Source organism: Rhineura floridana, chromosome 8 (assembly GCF_030035675.1).
Source record: "Rhineura floridana isolate rRhiFlo1 chromosome 8, rRhiFlo1.hap2, whole genome shotgun sequence".
Classification (NCBI taxonomy): domain Eukaryota; kingdom Metazoa; phylum Chordata; class Lepidosauria; order Squamata; family Rhineuridae; genus Rhineura; species Rhineura floridana.
Window position 1 is genome coordinate 9,455,776 of NC_084487.1, and position 20,817 is coordinate 9,476,592.

The 20,817-nt window shown below is 42.1% G+C and overlaps 1 protein-coding gene across 4 annotated transcripts in view; it reads right to left on the reverse strand.

Annotated features, from left to right (window-relative positions):
- Positions 1-366: 366 nt before the first annotated feature.
- The window catches only part of DMTF1 (cyclin D binding myb like transcription factor 1), a 49,207-nt gene continuing 28,756 nt past the window's right edge, over positions 367-20,817 (reverse strand). For all 4 annotated transcript variants that reach the window (XM_061638136.1, XM_061638137.1, XM_061638135.1 and 1 more), the window contains 8 exons: positions 19,654-19,882; positions 18,845-18,996; positions 16,634-16,849; positions 8,118-8,203; positions 6,689-6,847; positions 3,770-4,150; positions 2,583-2,727; positions 367-1,603 (listed from right to left, as the gene is read on the reverse strand). In XM_061638136.1, the coding sequence (XP_061494120.1) occupies positions 1,494-1,603; positions 2,583-2,727; positions 3,770-4,150; positions 6,689-6,847; positions 8,118-8,203; positions 16,634-16,849; positions 18,845-18,996; positions 19,654-19,882 (1,478 nt within the window). In that variant the 3' untranslated portion in view covers positions 367-1,493. The remainder of the gene's footprint in view (positions 1,604-2,582; positions 2,728-3,769; positions 4,151-6,688; positions 6,848-8,117; positions 8,204-16,633; positions 16,850-18,844; positions 18,997-19,653; positions 19,883-20,817) is intronic.

Consider the following 20,817-nt stretch of genomic DNA (forward strand, 5'->3'; position numbering starts at 1 on the left):
ATCAAATAAAGCCTGTTACGTGTCGCTTTAATCATCATGTTATAAAGCCAAAAATGGGCTCCTACTGGGAGAAAGGGCAGGACATTAATCTAATAAATAAATAATAAAAATAAATAAGTTAAGTTCAGGGCACCACTGTGGGAAATGCTCTCATACTGGTTAACTACCTCCAAATGGAGATGCCTTCTTCTGTGCAAGCATCAAACAGGTACTGGAGTTTTCGTATAGATGTGTATTTTAATGGCCCTGCCCTTGTGGTGAGGTTAAGACTATTGCCATATGCCATGACATCTTGGCTTTTCGGGGGAGGGGGGAGAGAAAAGAGCTTCTAGTGCACTTAATGAACATTCCAACATGACACTTTTTCAGAATGGCACAAGCATTTTCCTTGTGGGGAAAACGCTTTTTTTTTAATTACACTGTACAAAAACTGCAGCACAGCAAATGTCTGTACTACAGTATAAATAAAAAGGCATCCTACTGTTACAGAAGACAAATAGGTTCTTGTTTGTATTAAATCGAACAGTTATTTCTGTTGCCTCTCTAAGCAACCAGCTGCTTCTGTTAACAACAATGTCATTTGCACATGAACAAAAAGCCACAGAATAAAGACAAACCGACTTCCGAGGAAGCTAATTACAGCAATAAATAGAGTTATTTTTTTACATATCCTTGTAGTGTCGAGTCATGTTTCCCACCCAAGTTAGACTCCAAGCTCAGCTCAGCGTCTCCTTTTACAACCCTCACGTGTGGCCAGGAATAAATCACTACTGAGCTGGCGCAGCAGAGTTGCTGTAAAAGGCTGGTCCAGACAGTACTAAGCACCCCCCACCCACTATAATTAATTCAGTTGTGGAGGTGTTTTTGGTTTCTATAGTAGAGTTCTGCATAACAGCTGGAAGGACTTTGAGTTTATTGCATGGGAAAGAGGGGGAGTTAACAGTCTTATGTTTCCTTTTCTTCTCCTGTTCTTGCGATGAACGGATAAATTTCAGCACTGCATCCACTAATTCTGGGGCTACTACATCCATTGCCAGCAACAGATTCCTTAGTAACCATGACAATCACAGGCTTGGATCCATGCCAGCAAATTAAAGATTGGAAAAACAGATCTCTACTGCCACTCGTTTTCTGTAGTGACTGCACTGATGCTATATTTTGTCCTGAAATTGATGCACACTAACTGCTTCCCTTGCTAACAAGACTTGCTTGCTACTGCGCTATTGACCTACAGCATTTAACTCCCTCCTTACCAAAATCTGGTTCAAGGCCCAAGCAGCCTAGTTAGGGATCGGTATGACCACAAAGGGACAGCTTGGTAAGAAGCGAAAACCTTGGGTTGAGCAGCTGTGGCTATAATCCTTTAAAAGCATATCAGCATGCTTCTGTGCCCAGTAAAGGTGGACTGAAGCTGTTCCAGAAAATGCTTTCCTTTCTTTGGAAAGGTGGTTCAGCACTGAAGACAGTTCTTTTTGTGACACCGTGGGATGTACTTAGTGACAGCTCACTAAATCTTCAACCTCCTTCGAGTCTTCAGAACCAGGGCTATCCAAAGAGGAGCCGATAATATGGGAGTTCTCTCCGTGGTGTTGCAGTATTGGATCTGCAATGAATAAATGGTTGTGGAATTACAAATATTCAAAAGTTGATACTTGTTGCTTTAAGTCACATAAATAAATCCACAGCTCTGGGGAAATCCTCTCTTCATATCTTATCTCACCCGTAAAATGGAAATGGACTGCCTTCAAGTTGATTCTGACTTATGGCAACCCTATGAAGAGGGTTTTCATGGTAAGCGGTATTCAGAGGGGTTTTTACCATTGCCTCCCTCTGAGGCTAAGTGGCAGTGACTGGCCCAAGGTCACCCAGTGAGCTTCGTGGCTGTGTGGGGATTCAAACCCTGGTCTCCCAGGTTGTAGTCCAACACTCTAACCACTACACCACACTGGCTCTCATCTCACCCATAAGGATTTTCTAAAATGGCTTGCTGTTTCTCTCTCATTAGATTTAGATGGACCGCCTGGAGAGGACTAGAAATCTTACAGAAATGTTTTGCTCAAAGTACTCTCTGGGTGTGATCACCCTTCTCATTCTGACATGGTTCAGTATTACAGGAGCAAACTTTCCGTTTGCCCACTTCCCCCATGGGAACAGATGAAAAGCTGCACAGAAGCCGCAGTTCCATACCTATTGTTAGTAACGCGTTATAATCAAAGCATGGTTTGATATCCTTGTTTACTGTAACTATCAATATTTGGAAGAAGCTACGGTCATCTCCCCCCCCACACACACACACCTTCAGGCTTCATGGGGAACTGCACTTGGTTCTAAATGTGAAGCTTCCAATTTCTTTGTTGCTTGTGATGGTGGGAGATGAGAGCATGCAATCCCAAGGGTTGGCCAGGCTTATTCCCATAATGCTAAACTATGGTTTAGTGTAAGGATTGTGGGCACATGAGAGAAGTGGGATCAAAACAAAATAAATGAAACATTAGCCCTTTCACATGCATCACTTAGGAAAGTTAGAACAAGCATTGTCTTCCCTGCCCCCTGGAGTTTGTACTTTTTTTAAAAAAAAGTACCTGTTAGTGTTGTCAGAGGCAAGACTGATTCACTGTCTATATCATCCGACGTCTGTATAAAGCCACGAGGAGAGGGTACAATGAGGACAGTTTCATCCATGGCAGACTGTTCAACTTGTTCTTCTGTTGTTGGAGAACTGAGATCCTGTATGACAAACAGCATTTTTCAACTAGTGCACATAATAGAAAAGTCTGTGCTTTTTTTTAAAGTCCACAATAGCAAATAAATGAAGTGCATTACAAAATTGCTTGCGCTAAATAAGCCACTGTCAGACGACGAAAATGCCTTTCCCAAGATGCGCCTTGCCTCTTAGTTGTAAAATACAACTGAGCAATTACTGGATTTCTTTGCAAGTGTGAGTGAGGGCTTATCTAAGGAAACAGAACGAAGAAGAGTTCTCAGATCATCTGTCATTCTGAACTTTCCCTCAATAAAAATGCCAGAACTCAAGTAACATCTCAACAGATTTGTAATGGGTTTTTAACTGGTGCAAGAGCTAAACTAGAGGAGACATAAGCTCCCATATAACGTGTATTTGCCAGGAGGGAGGGAGGGAGGGAGGGAGGGAGGGAGGGAGGGAGGGAGGGAGGGAGAGAGATCTGGATTGAGACAGTGGATTTAGTTTCTTCCTCCATGCCTTTTTCCTAGTGAAACTCATCTGTCCTTGAAGGCTTTCAAGCTAATTTTACTTCTGAGTGCTTAACTGCAATAATCCATTTGGAGAACCGCATATAGCTTTAAACAGCCAGTAAGGGGTGGGAGGCAGAATCATTAAAGAGCTACCTTGTGCTCAGTCGGACTACGTGCAGCCCGTTTGGTCCGACCAGCAACACTGCTCCAGGCACAGTTCTCTCTCACCATTGCTACTGTTTATTTTGTTATTATCCCACTTAAGTTTTCACGTTGTATTATTTCCTGTCCCCACACATATGCACATCAACATTCCCATTCAATTCTGAATGTTTCTTGCGGCTATTTCATGCATTATATGGTGACAAGAGGAAGCTGCAGCCACTTGCAGCTCTCAGACAAGTTAAGCAATCTTAGATGTACACCTAAAGATGCAATGGATGAGGTCGTCCTTGTTCAGTCTCAAAAAGCGGTAGAAGTAGCAGATGCTATCCCTAAAGATCCAGCCGTGCACCAAATTCTGCTCATACTTACAGTTACTTATTATTTTCCTTACCTCAGAAACATAGGTTCCAGCCAATTCAGACTGACAATCCTCTTCACACTTGAGGTCTGCGTGCAAAATCTCTTCTCCAGCTTTTACCATAACCCTGTCAATGAGTTCAGTGCTACTCCTGCCATCAAATTTGGAGGAGTCGCCTTCGTTATATGCAGACTGCTCTTCTACAGCCAGCTTGGATGGGTGGATGTCATCTGGAAAAGCACCTACTTCCAGAGAAGCTGGAGGGTCCAAGTCAACTGGCTGAATGTCTGAATCGACAGTAAGTTCCGCCTGGGCTATGGAGGGAGAAATTTCTTCTGCTGCAACGGTGCGGATTATGACGCTTGGTGCATGACACTGTACTGTGACATCACTGGTGTTCAGCAAGTGTTCTGGCTGTGGGAAAGGACCATAAAATTGGTAAGCACCATATAGTGTTTAAAAGTTTCTCAACTGAGATTATCCTACATCTGCAACCCAATGTTTCTTAGTTCTGGATGGCTTAAATAGACAAAGCAAGCGAGCACATTACACAACAAAATGGAATCTGGAGATGCAGTTACCCCTGCATGTTGTGAATTTATGTCATCACATCCCTTCAGCCACTGTGAAAGGGGACCAGCTCTGCATTTATTCTAGAACTGTTACACATATGATGTATTATACACAAAACAATCCTACCATCAGTATGTACCAAATTACATCAAAAACTTTAAAATTTGTTACATTTTCCAGGAAATAAATAAAGGAATAAATTTTACACCGAGTATCCTCTAGGACAGGGGTGACAGTAATTAGACCTCTGGCCCACTGGTTTAATTAGGCCCACCAGGCCTCCCCATTTGACCTGTAAGATTGTGTTGGCCAAGCCACAGCCACATGCCCTACACCCAACATTATATGTGGGTGTGGGACAGGTAAAGTCATAGCAGGGCCAAAGGGTGTTTTCTGCAGGCACCACTGATCAGCAGCTCTGCAAAACACTGCACAATCAGCAATCCATGCTTGCTGCTTTGTCCCAACAAGCAGCTGGTCATCGGAGTGGACAAAAACAGGTTACCCTGACCACCTGTTAACCATCGCCTGGAGGGGGTGGGGAGATAAGGATCTGGCCTGCTAGCCGGATCTAGTTCTCCAGCCATTCTAATTCCTCTTTTAAAGCCATCCCAGTTGGCACTACCACTTGTGGGAGCGAATTCCTCAGTTTAGGTATGCACTTTGTGAAGAAGTACTTCCTCTTTTTATCGGTCCCAGTTCGAACATAAGGACAGAGTTGGTACCTAACAGGCAGCAAGTATTGGTGTCAACTTAATATAAACTGAACATAATTTATATTAAGTTGACACCAATACTTGTTTCCTTTTAGGTACCAAATCCTCAATAAATTTAAGTTATTCATTTAAAAAAAATCTTTAATAAGTTTTCCATATATTTTCATTAATCTCCACAATAATTGGATCATTTTGGTTCTTTTCCTCTTCAAAATCTCCTGAATCCCCAAATAATATAAGCTTGTATCACACTCAGAGTAGACCCATTAAAATTAATCAACATGACTACTTTAAGCCCATTCATTTCAATGGGTCTACTCTGAGTAAAACTTACGATACCAAACTAATGGATTTGGAATATCTTAGTTACCAGTCCTACCTTTTCATTTCACCAGTTATTTTATTTTCCTTTCAGCATGATCTACATAACTATATCGTAGTGATTTGCATACCTATAGATTTAGGAAGAATTTGATAGAGGTTACAGAATTATGCAGTAGTCTTGTAATTCCAGCAGAAAACACTTGAGACTACAGAACATTAACCACGGGAAGGCACCTCATGTCCAAATTTCTGAACGCTAAGGTCTGGCATCAAGAAATTAGCATCTGTAGTCCTAGTGGCATTACCAAGCATATAGAGACAGGTTAAGTGACTGGTTAGGGCATATAACCCTGCCCTATTGCATAAGTTCTTATTTGGGGTGGTTTTTAAAAAAATGTTTTAGTAATGCTTTAACACATTACAATAATGAGATTGATTGATTTCTCTCAGCCCTCCTTGATTATGTATTTTATAGAAAAGTGGAAATAAATACTAGACATCAATAAATAAATTTGAGAGATGAGAGCATACCAGTGTGTGTTTACTAAAGTAACAAAACAGTGGGGAAAGCATGGATTAAAGCAGAGCCCAGGCTTCCTTGGGAAAGAAAGGAGGATTGCCTTGGGAAATGAAGGCTCTGTCAGAAGAAAAGATACATAAATGGATGAAAGGGGTTGGGAACAGCCGTGCCGCTCAGGAGTGGCATGTTGGCATTGGCTTGGATGGGCAGTGAGACACCCAGAAGAGTGGATATATAAGAAACAGTAAGGGGCCATAGCTGTTCCTAAGAGTGCTATACACCCTAGCAGTTAGTTTGAGATCACACCCGCTCATGCTACAGTTTTGATGATACTGAATGCAATCTGTGTAAAATACCCTATAGCAGTCAACCTAAACCCACAAGTTATGACTGGGTCATTTGGTCTGCTCACAGTGAACCTTTTGCAGAAATTTTAAGTTTAAACTTCCAATGAATCTTTGTTTGTTGTTGTTATGTGCCTTCAAGTCGATTACGACTTATGGCGACCCTATGAATCGGCGACCTCCAACACCTTCTGTCATGAACCACCCTGTTCAGATCTTGTAAGTTCAGGTCTGTGGCTTCCTTTATGGAATCAATCCATCTCTTGTTTGGTCTTCCTCTTTTTCTACTCCCACCAACGCAGAGAATGCTCAGCAGAGAATATATGTTCCAGTATCTTCAAATCAAAACTGTTTTCCACTGGAGATCCATTTGCTGTCTTACAGCTGCTCCAGCTGACAGCAATAACTCTGAAGACATCCACTCTCAACCTCCTCCACCCTTGTACCCCTCCATGTCCCCTTTCAAGATACATACAGATAAGGCGTGGACTATGATCTGGTCTGGTGAGGCTGGTGCTGTGGCAGCTGTTAGCGTTACTGTTGGGCTCGTGGTCAGTGTCAAAGGCAATCCCTGGTTTGAGCTTGTCTGGAGTAAATAAGTGCCTGGAGTTCCAGTAGGCTGTAGATGGAAAGACTAAGAAAAGATGGAAGATGGTCAACTGACAGATTCCTCAAGCACACTAATCTCAAAGTCCAGGTACAAGGAAGCTGGACTCAAAAAGGAACTCCTTTCCTAAATGCCAAATAACTGAAATAACTCTACATATTTATGACAATAGTTACCCTCACCTCATCCTGTCTCCCTACACAACAGCCTAGGCTGTGCAATGACATACCTCCCACTTTCACTCAAGGAGCTCAGGACAGGACATATGGTCCACAGTTTGTCCTCATAACAACCTTGAGATTGACTAGTCACTGTCTCTCTGACCCTAACCTAAGGTCATGCAGTGAGCTTCGTGATCAAGTAGGAATCTGAACTTGGTCTCCCCCATTCAACATTCTATCTGCTAGACTACACCAGCTCTAAAATGGTATAGTGTTCATCCACTGCAGAGAAAGGCAATTAGCGTCTTACTTTGAAATGTGCCAGGCTGTCTATAGATTTAACATATACACAGAGAAGAATTAGTATTTACCAATAGCCCAGTGAGGAGGGGCAAGAGGTGTGAATGGGGCCAATTTCCTCTTTTCCTGTCTGACAAACTATGTTGAGACATCTGGATATAATTAGGTTCTCTTAAAGGTTCAAAAAGGGACTGTACTTTTTATTACGCAGGGACAGGTTGACTTCAGTCTTGTATGGCTTTTTTTAAAACAAGAATCCCTGTGGTCTATTAATGCATTTTAAATTAAGACAACAGAAGAGTGTATACTTATGACCTCTTATGTTAAGTCGTAACTCATCTTTTGTTTAGTGATCCCACGTACCAAGAAATCCCACGTAAGAAATGACCTTCTGGACCAGACAAAACTCAAGAGTAATCCAACATTCTGCATAAGAATCCCACTAACCCAGAAGGCAGTAGGTGGTCCATAACAAACTGACCAGTGGTCCAGCCATGTGGACTGTAATCTGCTTTCTAGAATGTCCTCTCACTTGAATTGCCTGCCAAGAGTGGGCTGCGGAGGGTTGGTTGGATCCAGTTGCTCATCCCTGGTGCGTATGATTAAAACCTCAAATACCCAAAGTGCAGATAACGTGAAACCATAACAAAATTTCTTTCCATTTTTTGAAGTTTCCACAATACCTTGCTAACTGAACTTCACAGATTTTATAACACTTTATATAGCATGATACCATGGAGACACTCCTTCAGGCTGTAATTTAAAAAAAAATCTGATTAAGCTCTTAACTGCAAAAGTTGAGGGTGGGATAATCAGGCTAGTTCTGTAGTACTTACTGGCAGAATCTCAAAGGTCTGTAGTGTCCCACTATTTAGCGTTATAGTCTCTGAGTCAACAGAGGCAGCAGGGGAATCAGCAGAAGCTATGGGAGTAGGAGTGAAAAAACATACATTTATATACAAATTAAGGCCTGGGTGTATTTAATTGATAGAGGTAACATAAATTAACACTGAAGGATAAATGCTGCAGTGTGGTACTCTCAAGATGACAAAGCAGGCAGTGGGCAATTTTACATTAAAAAGCCTCTGTTGCAGAGATAATTGTTATGACCTTCAGTTGGAAAACATAAAATTTCTGCTACAAATTATTTATTTATTAAATTTATATCCTGTCCTTCCACTCAGTAGGAGCCCAGGCTAGCAAACAAAAACACTAAAAACACTCTATAACATCTTAAATACACACACACACACACTACAATATATTAAAACAAAACATCTTTAGAAACATCTTTTTAAAAAAGCTTTAAAAATGTATTAAAAAGCAATTCCAACACAGATGCAGACTGGGATAAGGTCTCGACTTAAAAAGCTTGTTGAAAGAGGAAGATCTTCAGTAGGTGTTGAAAAGATAACAGAGATGGTGTCTGTCTAATATTTAAGAGGAGGAAATTCCAAAGGGTAGGTGCCACTACACTAAAAGTCCGCTTCCTATGTTGTACGGAATGGCCCTCCTGATAAGATGGTATCTGCAGGAGGCCCTCACCTGCAGAGGATAGTGATCAACTGGGTAAAATCATAGAATAACAGAGTTGGAAGCGGCCTATAAGGCCATCGAGTCCAACCCCCTGCTCAATGCAGGAATCCAAATCAAAGCATTCCTGACAGATGGCTGTCAGGGTATAAAAGGGGTAAGATGGTCTTTCAGGTATTCTGGTTCCAAGCTGTATAGGGCTTTGTACACCAAAACCAGAAGCTTGAACTTGGCCCGGTTGCTAATGGGTAGCCAATTATATTGGGAAGGAACCATTTTACTCACCAGAAAGGTGTTTCTCTGAGGGCACCAGGACACTGCCAAGTGGGTATTGTCTTCCTCTCCTGTTGCTTTAAGGCAGGAAAGAGTTAACACTCCAAAGGACTCTCACCTTAGCCCCTCCCACAGAGTATCAGTTCACCGTCTGGCCAAGCTTGGAAGTATTACATTTATAACACTAACAACATCATGCGTCAAAATATCATTGAACTCGCTGATGCCAACATGAAACATTTATTTATTTATTATTTGATTTATATCCCACCTTTCCTCCCAGAAGGAGCCCAGGGCGGCAAGCTACTAGGTCAGTTCCCTGACCCTTCAACCAGTAGCGTAAATAGCTTTTCATGTGCCCTGTGCAAGGTTTTATTTTTGGGCCCCTTAATTTTTTTTTGGGGGGGGGGAAATAATAATAAAACAAATACAATATAACAATTGTTTATAAATAATTTTCATTGCAGCAAATCCATTTCAGGGCCCCCTTCATCCTGTGCACCTGCCTAGTTACGGCACTGCCTTCAACCTTCCCCCGTTTTCCTTGCATTATTCATCTTCGTGTTACATCCCAGGGTGGGCCTTGGCGGTATCCTGGTGCCTCTAGAGAAACACCTTTCTGGTGGGTAAAACAGTTCCTTCTCCAGTGGGCACCAGGATACTCCCAAGTGGGATGTTCCAAAGCTGACCTGAGTGGGTGGGTACATGCCCCTTGATGATCTGGTAAACTCTCTCCAAATACCCCTTACCATGAAAATCCTATACATAGGGTAGCCGTAAGTCGGGATCGACTTGAAGGCAGTCCATTTCCATTTTCAGTTATTAAGGACTGTAGCTGTCCAGAAAAACAAGGTTGTACCATGTGCTGCTACTCTTGAAAAATACTTCCAAATAAAAATATCACAGGGCCTTCTGCTAGAAATAACCTTCACAGTCTCATGAAGCTGATATCATAACTGGTATTTTATATGTCTCTGGCCCTCTAGAAGAACCAACAGACTCTTCCCCAAAGGGCCAATATTCTGGTATGTTCTGAGAGAAAAAACCTAACCGTCCGCACAGACATGTCTTTATAACTCTTCAATACTGTATGAACATTCTCGGGTCCAAATAACCCCAAACTGGCAACTTTTAGGACTGGAAAACATGTTGATTCTCGTAGCTGGATCTTATACAACACTCCTGAATGACCGATGTGACAACCCCATAATTACTGGGTGGCATCTCATTATATTTTATCATCATCATCATCATCATCAACATTCATCATTTCCATTTTAGGTAGTAATGGCCATCAAGGCAGTCTGTCACACAAGAAAAAACACATTAACATATGCCACTGTGACCTGACCAGTTTCTGAGACAGAGGAGGAACAAAAAAAGGTCCTCCTCAAGACTTGTACAGTAGGGCCCCACTCATATGGAGGGTTACGTTCCGGACCCCTGCTGAAAAGCGGAACTCATTGAATAGAATGTCGCACGATGCCCAAAAACCGCCTTAAATCGCCATATGAGTGGGGCTTTAGTCTAACTGCGTCTAATTGAGACCGTCGCATTAGCAAAGCGCCGTAAAGTGGGGCCCTACTGTATCAGGAGCAGAAAACACGCATTAAAAGGGACAGACTTTGCACATAGTGCATTGTGTCCAAGACTGTCATGACCTTAAAACACAGGTGTAGGCTATAATTTACCCAAACACAGTTTATTAGAGACCATTTTGTTACTTCTTTCTAAATTCAGAATATATAATATCTAACCCCACCTGATCTAATGTTATACTGAGCCAGCAAAGGCTGCTCTGATAATAAAGAAGCGACTGCCCAGTATGGGACATTATGGAAACAATTACTCGTATTATAATAGAATGCAGTGACAGCTCTCTGCCTTTGAGACACTGACTGCAGCCTCTGTTTACTGAGGAGAGTGGAACCTAGTAACTCTTCACCTCCTGGTGAGGTAATACCCAAAATGGCCACATATGCAGTACTTGACAACTGTGGCAATGTAGTAGAAAGGTGAGTAGGAAGATGTTGTTGCTGTGGAATAGCATGAGCCTTAAAACAGAACTGACATCTGTTACTGAGCAGTAGGAGGCACTTCATGCATCTAAGCTATTCTTCTATCAGGCATGTCCAATGGTTGCAAACTCTCTCTTGGTAGATGAGCTTTGGCCACTAAAGTATTTATTTGCCAAAACTATTAGTCTTTTAGCCTGAAGAAGTGGTTCCCATTCAATCTAATTTTTTCACTTAGGAGCTGGACCAGAATCACCTTGTGATTAGTACTAGGTTGTTTTGGTACCTCTGCACTTTGGATCAGTTGGTCTGTCAGGATGACCCAATGCTGCTAACATTCTGCAGAACAAATGAGTAAAATGTTCATCCTTTAACAGCGTGTGACATACTTTCTTTTCAATCTGTACCAAGAAGTTACTTCCTTCCCCCTCCTCAATATCTGACGTCACCTGAGGATCAAGGGAATCAGTGTTCATAGCAGCATCTGGCTGTTTAGCAACCTGTGATGTCATCTGAACTCTTGCCCCCGGCCCCTTTGAATTGCGTGCAAGTCTGTCTGGAAACTTAACACCCTCTTCGTCTGAAGAGGAATTGTGCACATGATATGACTTTGTCCTAATCTGACTGTGCATCAGATTAAATTATTTTATTTTTTAATCATTATCATCTTCGTCCTTGCATGACTTTGCCGCAACAATTTGTGGATAACTCTGCTGATCAGCCTATCTGTGGCTGGACTGAAAAACTACACACTGTGAATTAGAAAACTGCAGTGCACCCAATGTGCCACTATATGGTGCTGTTGAGTGCAGTTGAGCTGCTGTACTTCAGCAAATGAGAAGTTTAACATCTTCCAGCCAAGCTTATCTGCTGCCGAAACAGACGCAGATCAGATAACTGCATGGACTGACTGTCCTACTGAGTTGATCTGAATGTAGGCAATTAGCACATAAAGCCCTTACATTTCTTTGTGGAGACCACAGCTTTGTTTTTGTTTGTTTAATGAAGTGTCTTTGGCTATTGCTTGTGCACTGGGGTGATTCATCACTTGATGATGATAACAAATATGTCTCTTTGGATCCTGATTTGGATTGTTCAAAACATCATCTAACCACACTAGTGCTGCCCTTGAAAACACAGATGCTGCACATGAAGCTCGTATGATCAGTGCTGAAGCCTCTTAAGAGCCATATCTAACTTTTGCTCTGTGAGATCCTTCAACAGAGCATCCCCATCGCTTGACAGGAAATTTCTGGAAACTAAAGCAGAAATTGGGGCATCAATTGCTGGAGCTGCTCCATGAACCCTGGTTGTAACAAGTAAACTTAGCATATGACACTGATTTTTTAGACTGAATTGGTGGATCCCATTCAGATTTCATTAATTTCTTGAGAAGTGATGGCACTTGGACCACCTTGAACTTTATAGCTCATTTCCATTAAAAAAATTAATTAAAACAATTTACATGCAGGCAAAATTTATTAAGTAGATTCACACAATACATTTAAAGCACATTCAACTCGCATTTAAAGTGCATGGCTTCTCCTAAAGAATCCTGGGAAGCATAGTTTCCCCTTCAGTTATTGTTCCCATTACCCTTAACAAACTACAGTTTCCATGATTCTGTAGTGGAATTCATGTGCTTCAAATGTGTGTTTAATGTGCTTTAAATGAATGATGTGGATCTGCCCTAGGTATGTTGTGCATTCATTAGTGAATTGAAAAGAACAATTTTAAAAGATACTTTTTTAAATAGGGAAAGGACTGTAGCTTAGTGGCAGGTCATATGCTTTGCATGCAAAGGTCCAAAATTCAATTTCTGGAAAAAACTATTGCCTGGAATCCTGGAGAGCGAATGCTAGTCCATATCATCAGTACTGAGCTAAATGGTATCAAATGGCCTGAGTCAGTATAAGGTAGATTCCTTTGTTCCTAAAAGTGGGAAGAGACCCAAGGGCCACAGTGACTCTAAAATTTATTTATGTATTTTATTTACAACATTTATATATTGCTTCATTGTAAAAAATCTCAAAGCGGTTTACAGAAGGAATTAAAACAATAAAATTATTGGCAAAAACAGTTAAAGACAGGTATTTAAAAACATTCAAAATAATAAAACCAACAATGAGATAAAAACAAAGAAAATATACAGTAGCTTCTACCTGCCTGGGTAGGCTTGCCTAAATAAAAAAGTTTTTAACAGGTGCTGAAAAGAGTACAATTAAGGTGTCTGCCCAATGTCAATAGATAATGAGTTCTAAAGCGTAGGTGCTGCCATACTAAAGGCCTGATTTCTTACAAGAACAAAACAAGTACTATGTGGCAGCCGTAACATGGAAAGCACACCTTGAACTTGGGCTGGTAGCAAATTGGCAACCAGTGCAGAGGTATTATGTGCTGATAGGGCATCACTCTTGTCAGCCATTGTGCCACAACATTCTGCACTAACTACAGCTGCATGGGGATTTCTGTGACCGTGGCTGACTGGCTGCCAGGATGTTTTTAGTTTTGGTTAGGAATCCTGACTGGTTGTGGGATGCTGAGTTTTCTGCCTTACTCATAGGAATTTTGTTGTGGTTGGTATGGTATTGCATTTAGGAAATCATCACTGTCCTTTGTTTTTCTTTTTCTGTTTGCATTTCATTTCTCTTTAACCTCACTCCCTTACATCCATAGAAGCAACAACAGTGGTTCCATGTGGTCAGCTCAAACCCCTTAAACCCACTGATGATGCACCTTGTTGGTTGCATGATGCTTTGTTTCTTGCCCAATAGTGGTAAAAGAGAATTCACATACTGGGAAGTGTGGTTGCAACTGTTGCTGTTCCCAAGCTGCTGCCTGTAAAGGTAGATCAAACCATGTGTGTTTTCACTCTGTCAGTTCTTACTCACTGGAATTGGGTTGGCTGTCAAACTGAGTTTATAGCAGCCCACAGGGTAGACAGAAAAGGGTAGAGAATCTTCTTACTCATTTCTCAGACCTCTTTCTGAAGTGAAGGGTCAAATCTGTAAAGAAGTTTGGAGCAGCCATGTTAAAAGGTATGGGCAGGGCATTCCAGCCAGGGGGTTGCCAGCCCTGCTTGGATATGGACACCTTTGTGGAGGATCTGTAGTCATGGTTTACCAACAGCACAATCCAAACCATATCTACTCAGAAGTATGTCTTATTGAGTTCTATGGGGCTTGGTAAGTGTGTTTAGAATTGCAGCCTTCAGGGGCATCCATCTTTACTCCTGAGTGCTCCTAACATCTTCACAACACTAGGCTCCTTTCTTCCTACAATTGCTTTCTGGTGATTGGCTGGCTGAAGGCACTTAAACCCTTCTTGCCAGAGGCAAGTAGGTTAGATTAAATGTTCCCTACCCAGGCTCCATCTTTTAGCTAAGATTTCTATCTTAATTTCCAATCAGATAAATGTTTTTGTTTGAATTGTATGCTCCAAGCAACTGCAGTTGACGCTTAAGGTATCATGCTTAATAACATCACTAGGGCTTGCCCCTGTGACATCACTTGGGCCCGCCCCGTATCTGTAGGCTCCGCCCCTGAAATCTCATCCCTAAATTATTTAGAGTAATTAATTCAACTATAAGTTAATTGATCAACGGACACTCAATAGCCACTCAGATACGCTCACAAATTCATTAGTAAATTTTCTAAACTACTCAGAAAACATCCATTTACAAAATATTTTCAATACTGAATTAATATTTTGATTTTAAATAAGGATATAAGCTATCCATACTGAAGAGTAAGGCAAGAACCAGTACTGCTCAAGTGAGGTAGGAAAATGAACTGACACTCCATGGGAGGGGCTAAGGTGAGAGTCCTTTGGAATGTTAACTCTTTCCTGCCTCAAGCAACAGGAGAGGAAGACAATACCCACTTGGGGGTGTCCTGGAGAAAGCAGCAGGTAAAAGTAAATATAATAACTATGTAGAGATTAATAACAGCTAAAAAGATTCTGCTAAGCAAGCGTGTCTGCCACCATGAACATCCCCACATAACAGGCCAATGACGACAGGGTGAACATTCCAAAATCCATGTGATTAGTTGTGTATGAACAGCTGACTGGTCACTAGTGGCCTAAGAGAAGGGACAGGAAGTTGCAGGAAGCCAGATTTTGACTGGACATCAGGAAAAACTTCCTAACTGTTAGAGCAATACGACAATGGAACCAATGACCTAGAGAGGTAGTGGGCTCTCCGACACTGGAGGCATTCAAGAGGCAGCTGGACAGCCATCTGTCGGGAATGTTTTGATTTGGATTCATGCATTGAGCAGGGGTTGGACTCGATGGCCTTATAGGCCCCTTCCAACTCTACTATTCTATGATAGGAGATGAGTGCCCCTTTAGAGAGGATACATTCCAACTCCTGAACTGGTTTTGTTTATGGGAGCTCATTGGAGCATGGCATTCTCCAATTTTTCCTAAGGCTCTGCTGCCCATCACAGAGAAGGGGGACAAGCCACTCAAGAGCAGAATACTAAGGAATTCCGATATGAAAATCATCCTACAGTAGAAAAATTAGGGGCATGCAGGAACAGTGAGTTTTCCTGGCTTATCGTACCTATATTCCTCTAAGGAGCTCAGAGCAGCTCATGTACAGTTCCCAGACAGTCTCCCAGACAGACTGTTTTCTGTTTCAGCAGAAGAACTCAGCCCTGCATCTTCAGGCTTTGTCCATGTGAACACCTAGCCTATGTGAGCACAGGTTAGTTATCGAGCCTTCTGTCTGAATGTTCAGCATTCTGCCAAACGCCTGGGCGTGTACACCACTGTCCAATACTGGATGAAATCTTCAGTGCTCAAATAGATTAGATCCAATATAACACACAGTGACTAGATAATGACCAATTGCTTTAATACCTTCTGTATGGTCACTTCATACATCAGCTGCCTGGAAAGCAATGCTGATAGGGTGGGATATATGGTGGGGATTTTTAAGAAATAAAATTACTGGTAGTGCTGCATTTGCTGCCATCCTTTGCCTTCTTCCCAGATCACTCCTAGTATTGTATGTAACTTCACCCCCAAGTCATTGGGGGTGGAGGTGGCTAATATACCATGCTAGCCATCTCTACCCTCGTAGAAACCCCTTGTCACCAACATGGTGCACAGCTGCACAATCTGCTCTAATTACAAGTGCAGTAACTGCATTCATTACCCAGAGCAGCCACAGGACAGCGGCAACCTCAACCTATCAAAGGCAATTCCTTTTTTTTCCTAAACACAAAGAAGCCCGCCTGACCTTTTCACATTCCCGTGGCCGTATTTTTTGCTATCCGTTTTCACTGGGAGGAAATCAACAGCGTTTGTGTCATGTGAATGGTGTTACATACTGAGTTCTGTTATCCTTGCATATGCAAGGTAAGAGGATATGTGCCTGTACACATACATATGAAGGAGCCTACAGGCCTATTTCTTGCCAGGCCAAAGACAGATAGTCTTCTCTCTTAAAACCAGGTAACCCCTTGATTTTTAATGAAGAGTGAGAGTTGGGGAGCGCGGAGGGAGGAATTAGAGGTACTTACAGACATGGGTAATCTGGACTGGAATCTGTAAAGCGGCCATGGGGCTTGGAGAATTACCCGAATTCTCATCCAGGCGAGCCACTCGAATCTGCACATGCTGAACCCCAGAACCGGAATGAGCATTTGGCAACCCAGGTAAAGATTTAGTCTCTGAAAGTTGGTGCCCTGGAGTATTTTTTTGGCTTTCATGAAGCTGTTTCAGACCTTTTATAAGAACTGAAATGGGAAAAAAAGAGTAATTCAGAATGTTTAAACCTAAGTAGAACTTTGTATCAATTTATTCCCCTCCAAAAAAGCTCGAAGGCAAAAGCTTGGGTAAACAGCAAAGCATATTAGGCAAATTACAATGATAAAGATCTTAATCTGCCTAATGTCAGAGACATCTGCAAGCATATCTGTTAAGTCTACCCACATCCTCCTCTTCCTCCTGAACTGCTGCACTAACCTAGACAGGAAAAGGCTCTGTCAAGAAGCTGAGAAGAAGGTAACAGCTTGTAGCTTGGTGAATCTATGACCTTTCACCTGGGAGAAAGCCACTTAATGGTCGTATGCCTCTAGGAACAGAATAAGGAAAAAGCTCTTTGAGGCACGGACTGCCGCCCAGCCAGCAGACCAAGCTGTTGTATTTGTACCGTTAAAAATTCTGAGTACTAAATAGTAACCTATGACATGCTCCAGATGGCATATGCTGCCGCCATTTTACGGGTTTCTTGTTACATTACATTTGGTGGACATTCACCTACTTTGTAACAACTTTTAAAATTCGTGATTTCATATATTTTATCATTTCCACTCATTGCTAATGCAAAATTGATTACCTCTCCTCTTTTCAGAATCTGGTTAACTGCTTAAGAGGATGAGGCATCAGGCCTTATTGGAACTTCTTCCCCACTATGTGTGAGGTCCGCCGTTAGTCACACTCAGAGCAGACCCACTGAAATCAATTGGTCTAATCCAAGTAAGACTTTGTGAGATATCACTCAGTATTTACAACTGTTATCTGCTCTATCCTGATGACTTTGTATGTATGTGTGTGTGTACTCCTGTGCTATTCAATATCAGTTAAAACAGGGAGCAGTTTTATATATACAGAAACCTCAAGACTCTTTTAGCTCAATCCTGGATGTCAAGACCATCCTGAAATAAAGGTTTTACTTTCTTTACTTGACTTCTAAAAGCTTTTGGATGCATTTTGTAACCCACGTCAGGCCCACCCAAACTGGAAAAACACAGTACTGTATATAAAACAAATTGAGTAAACCTGGCAATGTATAAAAATAATAATACTGTATCTTTAAAAACTAGAACAGTGACTTGGCCAGGTAGATATTTCCACAAAATAGCATTAGTACAATTGCATAGGTTCCTGTCTGTCCACTACTTAACACTCTTCTCCAGAAGTATTCTGCTGTTATCTTCTGTTGCATGAAGCCCTCTCACTCCTCTTTTGTGTAAGCTATACGTTTCAGCAGCAACAATCCCAGAGAAACCCAACAGCCTATGCAAGAGTTGCAGGTTTATCTCTAGCCTCTGCAATGAACTCACTTGGTAGCAGTAGGCAAGCCTCACATCTGCAACATAGGGATAATACTGAACTACCTCAAGATGGTGTTAAGGGTTTCAAGATATTTGAAAATCACCCTGAATGCTCTTAAAGTGCTACATAAAAGCTGTAATTTTTTGTTCTGTCTTCCCTGCAAACTAACCAACCATGGGCAGGTTGCAGCTTCAGTGGAAAGGCAATACAAAGAAAAAACTGTTCCTTTATTTTGAGTGTAGAAACTGTATTTAAATTTGGAAGAGTTCTCCCATTTGTGAATCGCTTTGAATTAGACCAAATTGCAATAACACAGGGCCCACACTGTTGTATGGAAAATGTCAGGATTTCTGCTTAACCTCTTCAACTCTTAAATGTGGACCTTAATATAGACAGGTCTTCATCCAGCCTTATGGAGCAGGGTGTCAAGAAGTTTTAGACTACAGTTCCCATCAGCCCCATCCAGAACCACCAATGGTCAGGGATGAGCTGTAGACCAAAACATCTGGAGGGCACCAGGCCGGGGAAGATCAATGAACTAATCCCAGTGAGCATATAATCTCATGATTTTTGTTTGAGCTTCACTATTTGGTTTCAATCACTTTGACTGTTTAGGCACTACTATGCTTTAATTTCCGGTAGAAGACACTGTGTGTAATCCTTTAACACTTTACCAGGAAACGACACCTCTTTGTGGTTTGCAATTTGCCTCTTTATCGTCCACCATTTACTGCGAAGCCACTGCGGTGAGCGCACACTGCTCCAGCCTTCTGCCAGCAGATCCCAGTTGATATCATTTTCGTCAGATACTTCTAGCTCTGCTATTCTGACAGGATTACATGGGAAAGAAGTGTGTGTTAGATAGGCTCTAGTGCAAAGGGAATGTGGTGCGGTTCCTGCTTTCATCCGATTTAACAAGGCTGCACAGTAACAAATGGCACATTAGCTCTCAAAAAATAACACGTAAGAGTGACCCCTAGGTGGAGTGTGGCCTACATCACAGAATCCACCATATAGCATTCAGTCCTTTTGGCCAGTGTCATCGTAGAGGCCCAAAGTCTGAAAAGGCCTTATGAATAAGCTGCCCCACCACTGAGGACTATAACTTATTGGCAGAGCAATGTGGGGTAGGACTTAAGGAGAGCCTTGCTAGATTAGACCAAAGAACCATTTAGTCTGGCAATGGCCAACCAGACATCTCTAGGAATCCACAGGCAGAACACAAGGGGAAAAGCGCTTTCTCACTTTGACGTTGATCTCCAGCAACTGGCACCCAGAGGGATGCTGCCTACCTCTGAATCTGGAGATAGTATGCAATTATCATGACTAGTAGCTATTGATAACCCATACATTCATCTAATCTCCTTTTAAAGCCTACACTTTCAGTTGCCGACAAGCACTAAAATTCAGTCTAAAGAACAGGAACATTAAAATATGAAGTATCTGGGATGTAAGAACGGAACAGCCAAGAAAATGGCACAACCTAAGGATCAGGTTTATTTCATCTTCCTTAGTCCATTCGGTGCCTCCACTTTGTTTCCAGTTTAGGTAGTTGAGCCATTTGGAACGGCACTGCTTCTCAGATCGCGTCCCAACACGTTCTGCCACAGAAGCCCAAGATACCCCTTGTGTGACAATGTCACCGGGCTCTGTGCTGGTTAATTCATGTACCACTTCTGCTAATCTCTTCTCTTCTTCTTCTGTCCACTTCCCTGAAATAAAAAAAGGTAACAATACCATGGCACTGAAAAGTATGTGTGGATGTTATCCATCTGCACAATGGAACCCCTCCCTCCCCTCTCCACACATGTCCCCTTGCCCTCTCCAAATCTGCTCTGGAAGGATGGAAGCAGAGGGAGAGGAGAGTGAAGGGAAGTCCCACTGCACAGCCAGAAGTCCTTGTGCAAAAGAAGCACTTTGTTGGATACCACCCGTTATTTCCCTAAGGCATTATTATTATTATTATTATTACATTTATATCCTGGCTACCCTCCAAGAAGCTCAAAGGGGCATACAGAGTTCTTCTCCCCATTTTATCCTCACAACAACCCTGTGAGGTAGGTTAGGCTGACAGATAGTGACTGGCACAAGGCCACCCTAATGAGCTTTCCAAATGAGTGAGGATTTGAACCGGGGTCTCCCAGATCCTAGTCCTGCACTCTAACCACTACACCACAGTGGTTTAAGCCAAACATCCCCAATTTTCTTCATTAATTTTCTCTTTTTTTGCTTGAGCAATTCCTCTACACCTCCAGATTCTTAAAACTGCTCTGCCCTCTCCTATGACCTACTGGAGAAAAACATGTTTTGCACAGAGGTATATCTGTTAAACCATTTCAAAAGGTTCTTTTAACACAGTGAGATACGCTGCCTTGGGCTCCTTTGGGAGGAAGAGCGGGAAATAAATTTAATAAATAACTATACTGCCTCTCCCTGCTGTACAGTTCATCAACTGACAGGCATTCACCGTATGTATGTATGTACTGCCTTCAAGTCGATTCCGACTTATGGCGACCCTATGAATAGGGTTTTCATGAGGCTGAGAGGCAGTGACTGGCCTAAGGTCACCCAGTGAGATGTCCAGTGCTGAGGATGATAAAATATACTTTCTACAAGCCAATGTGGGCACCCACTGGGAATGCCAGTT